Raw genomic sequence first — 11076 nt, 5'->3', positions numbered from 1 at the left:
TCCTTTTACCGTCGTGCCGACGCCCCTGCCCCGGCTGAAATTCGAGACAGGAGCGGTGGCCCGGCCCGGGGTGCCCGAGCCGCGCCATGGTGGACGTGCTGGGCGGCCGGCGCCTGTGGGCCCGCGACGGCGCGGCGGTGGAGGCCGAGGCGGCGCTGCAGAACAAGGTGGTGGCGCTGTACTTCGCCGCCGGCCGCTGCGCGCCGAGCCGCGATTTCACGCCGCTGCTCTGCGACTTCTACACGGAGCTGGTGCACGAGGCCCAGCCGGCCGCGCCCTTCGAAGTGGTCTTCGTGTCAGCCGACGGCAGCGCGGAGGAGATGCTGGCCTTCATGCGCGAGATGCACGGCGCCTGGCTGGCGCTGCCCTTCCACGACCCGCTGCGGCTGTGAGTGCGGGCGGGGCCGCCGGGCCGCGCACTCTCCTTCCCTGGGGCTGCCGCGCCGGGCGCCATTGCCCCTCCCCTCCCCATGGCCCCGCTTAGAACTTTCTTTCCACAGGTTGGCGGCTTACTGGCTCGAACAAGCCTCAGCCAGGGGCTGGATTGCTTCCCCAGCCCCGGTTCGGTCGCCTCGGTCCACGTCGGCTGGGAACGGGCTTTTCCGGAGAGGGATGCTCCGATGCTCTGACCGAACTCTGGGAACCGTAGCTCCTGAGGTTGCAGGCGGAGGCACAGGCGGCCTGGTCCTGCAATGGTGTCAATTCCCTTGGAGCGAGGGACAAAGGGAGAGGGAGAGGGGGGGCGGGGGGAGGAAGAGGGAGAGGGAGTGTGTGTACGGGGCGGGGCAGGACGGCAGGTAAGGCACTAGTGTGAGAGGCACAACATAGGACAAGCTGGGCCTTAACGAGAATGTCGCAAGCGTTAAGAAGGTAGGTTTGACTGAATGGGGCGTGAGGTCCTCTGGGAGCTCCTTTACTGGGCTCTATTTGTGGCTCTGTTTTTATTGGCAGTGACTGCAATTTTGTAATTGTGAAAGCTTTTGGAAATGTGGAAAGAACCAGCCTCCTGGACTCATGCAGGGGCAGATGTTAGAGGAGACGAAACCCTCTATTCCTGAAGGACTGGGGTCTGCCCCTTGCTGTTGCAGGCCCCCCACCTTTGCGTTAAGTTGCAGAGTTTCGCTGCAGCGAACTGGAAGTTGATCTTGCTCCGGCCTCCCCTGGTTGTAGCAGTGGGCTCCGAGAGGAGGCTGGCAGGCTTGAGGAGGATTTCAGGGAGGATGTGTGGCCTCCGCCAAGAAGGGTTATGACAGAGGCACCAATCATGGGGCACGCAGGTGTTCCTAGTAAAGTGTGATCTAAGACTAATTTAGAAAATCTGGCTTCTCTGATTTTCCTGTCACCTCTGAAGGGTAAATATCTTATAGGTGCTGTGAGTGCAGGTGGGACGCCTTCGGGTTTTCGTGGCTGATTGTTATGCGGTGGGTCACCACATCTTTCTTTTGTAGCATTCAGTCCTCCAACCTTTCAAATGATACCTGGTGTTAGCACCCAGCAGCACACCTCTCAGGGCTTTGTGGAGCTCCCAGCGCTTCCTCACATTACCTGGTTGAAATTTCTGAGCTCTTGGTAGCCAGTGGGAGGCAGCTAAGCAGTTCAGGGTACGGTTATTTCAAAATCCTTACCTGGGAGAGTGGGGGAGCAGCCCCCCATCAGTTTTTAATTTTCTTGAGTTTAGTTAGCTTGTTGTGCCTGTCCTCGCTTTCCAGACAGAACTTTGTAAACCCGATCGTTGCAATTGGCAAATTAGGAAATGTAACACTTTCTGGAAATTCTTGGAGCACTGCCATAAATTGCCTGAAAACCTAGATTTATGGAATCGAGCCACGAACATAATGAAAATAGCCAACAACAGGAATAGCTAAAACGTAATGTAAATACTCTGCCCTGTAAGGTCGCTAAAAGTTGGACTTGATGGCAGTGGGTGTGAGTTTGGGTATATTGAGCTTCCAAGTAATATTTCTTCAAGTTTTCTTTTCTTTTCTTTTTTTCCCCAGAAGACCTCCCATGAGGTCCACTCTCCTCTCTGTGGTCATCCTTACAGGTCCAGCTGGAAGGTCCACCTCCCTGATGCACGGAGGGTCTTCTCAGTTAGCACGGGTCTGAAGAAACAAACTATCCCCCAAGATGGGCTCATTTCCTCTAGAGGGGCTCAGAACAGAGATGGGGGAATTGATAGATTCTTATGGGTTGGGGGGCCGGGACGCACCCGCCTCCCAAGTCCTTGAACACCCAAAGAGGGGAGAAAGAGCCAAGCACGTGTTTCCCCTGGCTTAACTGAAACCCCCGTCCGGATTGGGACTCAGGCATTTAAAGGAACGGGCTCAGAACAGGAGGAACCTGTTGGCCTTTGCTAACTCCCAAGTCTCTTCAAGTTTTCAATGTGTGTGCAAAAACACAAGACAGGGTGCTGGGTGCAGTGTTCAGATGGGGTCCAGGTCAGACATGTCAGCTTGATGCTCCATTTGTGGAGTGCACAGTAGGGAGGCCCCCGGAAACACAAACTTGCCATAGTTGTGTACTAGTGTCCACCTGAGTTGAGGAAGATGTCTCCACAGAAATCTGCCCCTTTTGTTTTACTGTAGGGGCAACTAGAGTTAGTCATGGCTGCACATGCACCGACAGGGAAGGGACGGGCCTAGATTCCCTCACATGTGCCCTCAACGTTCTGAGGATTTTAGTTTTCCAGCATGCTCTAAAGGCAAAACACAGCGACAGTGCTGCCCTTCACCCTAGAGAAGCACACATTTACTGCTGGTTCCAAAGCTGTTCAGACACTGGGCTGGGACATTAGCTCATTCCCACTCTGTTATCCTTGTGGCTTGGTACAGATGTGTCCAGTGGAGAGAGGCTGTATCTTCCTTAACTTGTAGCAAGGGTAACAGTAAAGACAACTTGTTTTTAAAAAATCATTTTATTGGGGGCTCATACAGCTCTTAATACATACATACATACATACATACATACATACATACATACATTGTGTCAAGCACATTTGTTACTATCATTTTCAAAACATTTTCTTTCTACTTGAGCCCTTGGTATCAGCTTTTCATTTTTTCCCATCCCTCTCTCACCCTTCCTCCCTCACGAACCCTTGATAATTTATAAATTATTATTTTTTCATGGAAGACAACTTCTACTGATGCTCCAGATTTAGCGATATTTTCAGATATGCTTCTATGATTCTTTCCTTTCCTTTTATTATTAGACTTATGGGTAAAATTCGTTTTCTTTCAAAGGATAAGTAGATGCTTCTACATTTGCTAGCATGAATGTGGTCATATGCTGCCTCTCATGCTAGACACAACCAACAGTGATTTTGTACATCCCTTAACATAGCTTGTATACTCTCTTCTGGAGCAATGTATACCCCAGGGAGAATGCTTATTGGCCCTCTCCTCACCTGCCATCTCTCTTACCACCACTCCCCAGCCCTGAACAGGTTCTACATCACCTAGTCCTCCAGGCCAATAGATTAGGATCTAATGAAAAATGAAATAGGCCTAGGCTTGTTTTCTAGAGAAAGGTTCAAGTAGAATTACCAACTGCATTGCAGAGTCAATGCCTGTGCCGGGGCTTCTCAAATCTGTCTTCCCACCAAACCTCTCTGCATATCTGCCTTCCTGCCTTCTCTGGAGCCACCCCTACCCCTTCTCTGTTTCCAAAGCCTGCCCAATACAACTCTGATTTTCCTTGGATCCTCCATCTTCGCACTCATTGAGGCTGTATCAGTAGAATATTTATTCTGACTGCCTTTCTAGACCTTAGTGCTCTCATTCAATCAATTCCTCATTCCCTCTCCCATCTCATTTTTTGTCAAGCACAGAGGAATTGTTGCTACTCCTGACTCAAGCTGCTGCACCATCATTTTCGCTTTCCCGGTGCCTGAATCCTGCCCCCACCTAGTCTTCAGCGGTGGACCCACACGCTCCTCCCACACCAAGTCTCCTCTTTTTTTTTTTGAATCAAGTTAAATTTTTTTTAAAACATTTTATTAGGGGCTCATACAACTGTTATCGCAATCCATACACACATCAATTGTGTAAAGTGCATTTGTACATTATTCTCAAAACATTATCTCTCCACTTAAACCCCCAACATTAGGTCCTCATTTTTCCCCTCCCTCCCTGCTCCCCCCTCCCTCATGAGCCCTTGATAGTTTTAAAATTGGTGTTTTGTCATATCTTGCCCTGTCCGACATCTCCCTTCACCCACTTTTCGGTTGTCTGTCCCCCAGGGAGGAGGTCACATATAGTTCCTTGTAATTGGTTCCCTACCAAGTCTCCTCTATACCCAACTCTGCCCTGTTCTAGCCAAACTAGACAACCCAGCACATCAGTTTTTTTCTCTCTTCATAGCTCCATAACGTTTAAGATCTGCTTGGCAACAATTTGCTGGAGGGTGAGATGGGCAGAGGCTAGAGATAGAGTTGGGTAACCAGAAGCACAGTTATGCCAGGGGCAAGGAGGAGGTTATGCTCTGTGAAGTGAAGGAGCTAGTTTTGCAGCACGACCCAAAACAAGGAAAAACAGGGCCCTTACATTTTCACAAAATGGCTCAAGTACTCCTGAATTATGAGTTCATTCTATCTGACAACAATTTGTTTCCAAAGCACCTTCTATTCTCTCTGGACACAACTGATAGACTCAGAGGGAATGGAGTGGCTTTAGGGAGGGGTGGTTGCTATTTGCTTCTCCCATGTGGTTTCAAAGTTAGATTTCTCTCCAGGCCATGGGTGCCAGGGCAGGGATTTTAGCGCTGATCCTGGTGGCTGGAGAAACGGTTTCAAACCTCTTTTGCTCAAACCTCAGCCTGCTTCACAGTCCCTTGATTGGCCAAAGCTTGATTACATATCACAGAGCTTAGGTTCTAGCTTCTGCCTTTTTTTGCATTATGAACAGGCTGTGCCCAGTTGGTGCCTGATAAATCCAATGTGTATTTATTTCTCTTTTATTTTTTAAAAACAGTTTTATTGCCACCTCATCCACATATCTTACAATCCAATAGTTGAATCATATCAGGAAGAGTTGTATAATCATGGCCACAGGCAATTTTTAGAACATTTTCTTCTTTCTTGTACTCACTGTTATCAGCTCCCTCTTTCCCCCAGCCTCCCGTCACACCCCCAAGTACCCCCTAACCCACTTCCTGTCTCTATCAAGCACCTATCCTGGATTCCATATAGAGAAAAACATTAAAAACAAACAAGAATAAGAAAGTAAAACATAAAAAACCTCAATAGAAATGAGAGTAAAAAATATTTAAAATGAACAAATTTTTAAATGTATCATGAGAGAGATCAGATGATAGGATGCAAATCTTTAACTTAACTGTAGATCTGCAATAACCCACTTTCCAATCCATTCTGCATGGTAGCAAGGCTGTTTACATCCCTGGTCCAAGACCACAGGGCTTAATCCATGTATGTTTCCCGTTCTCTCTAACGAAAACAACTTTAAATGGGCCAAAAGGGAGAGCGAATGATAAGATACTATATGTTAAGCTAACGATGTCTGCCATAGTCAATTTTACAATGCACTCTGTCTGATGACAGGGCTATCCACATCCCTCAACTATGATCAGAAGGGGTTCACCGGAGGCTTTCCATGCTTGGATCCTGCAACATGGATTTGGGGTTTCCATCACCATCCAGAGCCTTCTGCAAACCAGGTGTCCACAATTTCAGCTCTGGGACCATTCCTTCCTTTAGATTTGGAGTGCATTATTTACAATACTTGGATGGCTGCTTGTTTGAAGACAAGCCTTTAAGACCCCAGGCACTATTCTTTCTGATAGCTGGGCACCATCTAGTTTCTTCACCACACTTTTTTTTTTTTTTAGGATAGTAGGTACCAAAATGTGCACTGTTAATATTTTATTCAACCTTGACCTCTTATCACTGTGACTGAGTGTACAACTCTATGGACAGACCAAGAGCCTAAATCAGGCTTCACCACACTTTTCTATAGCACCCATATCTTCCGTGGTCTCTTCAGTATCTTCAGTATCAAGCAGGGCCATGTCATAATAACTAATTGTTCTTTGGGGTTTGAATTAAGAGGAAGCTCAAAATCCATTCATGCATCTATGGTTTATCTATGTCTTTGGTACACCTTAGAGATATTGTCATTTTATGTTAGAGAACATTATCAATCATCCCTCTGGGGCATCATTGCCACTGCCATTAAGTCATCGCTGACTCGGAGTGACCCTAGAGGGCAGGCTAGAACTGCTCCTGTGAGTTTCAGATCCTACAAGTCTTCACAGGAGTATAAAGCTTCCTCAATCACCCGCAGCTGGCTAATAGTTTTGAACTGCTGACCTAGTGGTTAGCAGCCCAGTGTGTAACCACTATGCATTGATCTTGTGTCATTAGTTTAGCCAGTGGCATAGAATTTAAAACACTGTTGAGAAAAGGAAATCATATGAGTATAGGCCAGCGATGTGACTGGAGTCACTGTGACTGGATGTGACTGGAGTCACTTAAGTGACTGGAGACTGCACAAGTAACGGGGTTGCTGATAGGGCAGATCTTTCAATAGTCGTTCAGAATGTACCCGGTGGAACACAGACCAACTTACCGGTTTCCACAGGTACAGTTCAGTGACACGGATCCCCCTGTTCTCCGAGCTGTTCTTGCTCCTGAAGTTTCCTAGCTAGACTTCAGAGTTACTGTCAATTGCATCATAGATTTTTAAAATAACTTTCGTTTCTGTCTTTTTTAGTTTAGGGAATTACACTGAAGTCACCATTTTTTTATAGCTGGAGCTAATGCTTTGTCTTTGGTCCGGGTGCCAGAAAGCAGCAGGAAGCCCTTGGTGGAGGTATCATGCGGAGATTTGGGTAATAAAAGCTTCCCAAATACCCTTTTCCTTCCCTCAGGCTCCTAATCCTGAGAGTGGCAGGTAAAGGAAATCAGATTATTGTTCATGTAAAGTCCTTGCAGGCTGACGGTGATAAATGGAAAAGGGAATTTCCACTCAGCTGTTCTGTCTTGAGGGAAATAATCCCTATGAAGGTTACAGAGAGAATTGCACAAGGAAGAATGCAAATGATCCTTTCCTTAAAGGAATACAAGTAGTTTTGTGAAAGAGGCCTCTTATGGGATTATAGATGATAGTAAATGTAACTCCACGTATTTAATCTAGAATAATGTTAATCAGAGCACACTAACTTTTGTAGAGTGGAAAGTTTAGTAAGACTTTGGGTTTATTTAGAACTCATGGAATTCCAACTATTACCATTTATGGAATTCCAGCTTTTACTGTTGTATGTGCCCGGGTTATTTTAACCTCTTGAAATATACAAATGGATATAAATCACTGTGTTTATATTTGGGTTTAGAACTGCATGGTCTAGTATAGTAGTCACTAACCCCATGTGACTATTCAAATTCAAATTAATATTAAACAATTAAAATTTAACTCTTCATTTACACTAGTCACACTACCGGTACTAACTAGCCACATGTGACTACTGTATTAAAGAGCTCAGCTATACAGCGTTTCTATCATTGCACAATTCTCTTGGACAGCCTTGGCTTATAAACCCTATGGCAACAAGAAACAAGGAGACCCAAAAGGAATTGATGGGGAACTTGGGAGAGTATCTGGGTGGCCCAAATGGTGAAATTGTGTAGCTCTTAACTGAAAGGATGGCAATTTCCGTCCACCTATAGATACTTGTGAAGAAAGGCCCGGCAAGCTACTCCCCCCAAACCCTATGGAAACCCTCCGAAGTACAGGTCTATCCTGCTACACACGGGATCGCTGTGAGTCAGAGTTCATTTGACAGCTGATGGTGGTGGCGGTGGCGGTGGCGGTGGCAGCAGCCACATAAGAGGGAGAGCTGGTAGTGGACTATGTTCTAAAGGGTTTGTGGAAGTTTTGTTGTGAACTGGTTGTGTGCGAATACCTTCTTCTATTGTTGCATGTGTGGTGTTGACCCACTCAAGGTAAAATGCTCATCTTTTATTGTTGTCTTTGTTTTGATTTTCTGTGTATATAAAATCCAGGATAGGTAAAGCCACAGAAACTGTAATTAAGGATTTCTTAGAGGTGTGGCAGAGGAGGTTGTACGATAAGTCCAAGAAAGAAGAAAATGTTCTAAAACCGATTGTGTTGATGATTGTATAGATCTTAATATGATTAGGTTATTGAATTGTGTGATATGTGAATTATATGCCAAGAAGACTGTTTAAAAAATAAACAGTATCACTTGTGAGCGCTACACAAACAAGAACGGTAATCTTTTGCTATGTGTCCGTCCCCCCACCAGAGAACTGAAGAAGATGTACAACATCACAGCCATCCCCAAGCTCGTGATTGTGAAGCAAAGCGGAGAGGTCATTACTGACAGAGGACGGAAGCAGCTACGGGAGCATGGCCTCTCCTGCTTCCAGCGCTGGGTGGAGGCGGCTGACGTCTTTCAGAATTTTTCTGGTTGAAGTTGGAAATCTCAGATGTCCAGGGCCTGCGCACCTCACGCTGTCTCCTGTTCTCCCATGGGAAACAAAAAGCTCGCACGTAGTTTCTTTTCCCCGTTGGCATAGCTGGACCGAATTTCAGCTTAGAGGCAAGTAAATGATGTTTGGAGGACACACCCTTGCCACTTTGTAAACGCACCGCATTATGCTTGCCATAACTTCTTCCCATGAGTGAAAGATGAGATCTTTGATTATTCATACTGAGCTGTTGAAAATCTATGCAAAATGGTTTTTGTACAGGCCTCCCAGGTAAAATAATATATGCACAAAGTTTTCTGATGATAAATTTATTTAAATAATATATTTTCACAACTGTATTTATTAATAAAATTTATAGAATATCTGTGCCTTAATGAACAAGTGTATTTCTACCCCATGACCCCGGTTTCCTTGTTTTTCAATCTTAACCAAGTACAGATAGGAAGACAATAAGTGCTCCTAAGTACTATAGTTAAACAGTCTAATTAAAAAAAAATCTCACTGGTGGTAGTTCTTAATGAATTATGTATGTCTTTAGATTTTTCATTTCTTTTTTTTTATTCCTCGTAGTTTTTTTTAAATACCAAAATAAGAGTCTAGGAAAACAGAAAAATTTCAAGGCTATGTGTTCATTTCTTCAAGCTCAACTCTAACATTTACTGGTGGGTTGGTGTTAAGTATCGGTGAGTTGGCTCCAATCCATAGTGGCCCTATGAATGGAACACTGCCTGTGCACCAGCTTTGCAGTTTGTTGTGTCCGAGCCCATTGTTGCAGCCTCTGTATCAATTCCTCTTGTCTCTGACCCTCTGCTGTAGCAAGCGTGATGTCTTCAAGACACTGGTCCCTCCTGATGACTTGTCCATAGTAGTATGTGAGGGAGAATCTCACCATCCTTGCTTCTGAGGAACATCCTAGTTCTACTTCTAGTACAGTTCTGCTCTTTATTTCTGTAAGTGAATGTTTCGATATTCTTCCAAATTACTATAATATACAAGCCTCTGGTGAATCCCCTCTGTTCATAGTTGAGGGATGTGAATAGCCTTGCTCTCAGAGAGCATTGTAAGTCCTTTATGGCAGATGTGCGGTAGGTAGGTTAAAATATAACATGTACTTCATCATTGGGTCTCCTTTTTGAAGTTGTTTTAGTTTTTAATATTTTAATATTTTCCTTTATCCTTTTTAAAGGTTTTCTGTGTTTTGTCTAGTCTTTGTTGGTGGTATGGTTTTGTTTGTTTGCTGTTTTATTTTGTATGCTTTTCTGTATATGAAATCCAGGATAGGTAGATATATAGACAGTAACAGGATTGATAATTGCCTAGGGGCATGGTGGGGAGGAAGTGGGCTGGGTGGAATGGGAAGCCAACAGCAATAGGCAGAAGAAGAAACTGTTCTGAAATTGTGGTAATGATTGTACAAATCTTAATATATTGAAATTATATTTTATGATATGTGATCTACATGATGATAAATTAAATTTTATGATATATGAAGTATATGCCAATAAAATTATTATTTTTAAAAATCACTAATCCAAATGCATCAGCTCTTCATTTTTCCTGCTTCATGGTCCAGCTTTCACATGCCTATGGTTGAAAATACTGTGCCTTGGGTCAGGTAAACCTTGCTCCTCAAAATGGCATCTTGGGTTTTTCATGCTTTTAAGGTGTCTTTTGCAACAGATTTGCCCCACGCTATACACCATTTGATTCCTTGACTACTGCTTCCATGGGTCTTGATTGTGGATGCAAGTAAGAGGAAATCCTTGACAGCTTCCAGTCTTTTCTCTGTTTATCTGTACAGATGTGAGAAGTTTTGTTTGCTTTGTGTTGAGGTGTAATCCATATTGAGGCTGTAGTGCTTGAGCTTTATCAGTAAGTGCTGCAAGTCCTCTTCACTTTCAGCAAAAAAGATGGTGTGCATATTGCAGGTTGGTTAATGAATCTTTCTCTAATCTGGATGCCATGTTCTTCTTCATATAGTCCAGCTTCTCTGATACTTTGCTCAGGCTGCAGATTGAGTGAGTATGGTGAGAGGAAACAAAGCTGTTCCTCACCTTCCTTGATTTTCACCCATGAAGCATTCTCTTCTGTTGAGCAACTGCCTGTTGGTTTACAGATAGACTCCGCATGAGCGCAAATAAATGTCCTGGAATTCCCATTCCTTCACAATGCTACCCACACTGTGTTATGTCCTACACAGTTAATGCTTTTGCATAGTCAATAAAACACAAGTAAGCATCTTTCTGGTATTCTCTACTCTCAGTCTAGATTTATCCGATAGCAGTAATGATATCCCTTATTCCATGTCTTCTGAAACAGTTTAAACTTCTGGCAGTTACCTGCTGTATGTCTGAAACTGCTTTTAAACTATTTTCACCAAAATTTTACTTGTATATGATACTAATATTGTTAGATACGTTTTACATTCTGTTGGATCACCTTTCTTTGGACGAGGCATGCATACACAACTCTTCAGTTCAGCTTGTCAGAAGGCAGTCTTCCAAATATTGGCATATACAAGTGAGCATTTACAGTGTTTTATGTTTGTTGAAGCGCCTCAATTGGTATTCCATCACTTCTTAGAACCTTGTTTTTGCCAATGTCTTTAG

General features: G+C 44.3%; 1 protein-coding gene across 1 annotated transcript; it reads left to right on the top strand.

Annotated features, from left to right (window-relative positions):
* Positions 1–86: 86 nt before the first annotated feature.
* NXNL2 (nucleoredoxin like 2) lies at positions 87–8867 on the top strand. Its single transcript, XM_004697583.2, has 2 exons — positions 87–388; positions 8281–8867. Exons 1-2 carry the CDS (start codon positions 87–89, stop codon positions 8447–8449), a joined length of 471 nt encoding a protein of 156 aa, XP_004697640.1. The 3' UTR covers positions 8450–8867.
* The last annotated feature ends 2209 nt before the right edge of the window (positions 8868–11076 follow it).

This window comes from Echinops telfairi, unplaced genomic scaffold, assembly GCF_000313985.2.
Source record: "Echinops telfairi isolate 266 unplaced genomic scaffold, ASM31398v2 ScPeMD7_1;HRSCAF=3_0, whole genome shotgun sequence".
Taxonomy (NCBI): domain Eukaryota; kingdom Metazoa; phylum Chordata; class Mammalia; order Afrosoricida; family Tenrecidae; genus Echinops; species Echinops telfairi.
The sequence above is the reverse complement of the archived record's forward strand: the minus strand, read 5'-3'. Positions and strand labels throughout refer to the sequence as shown.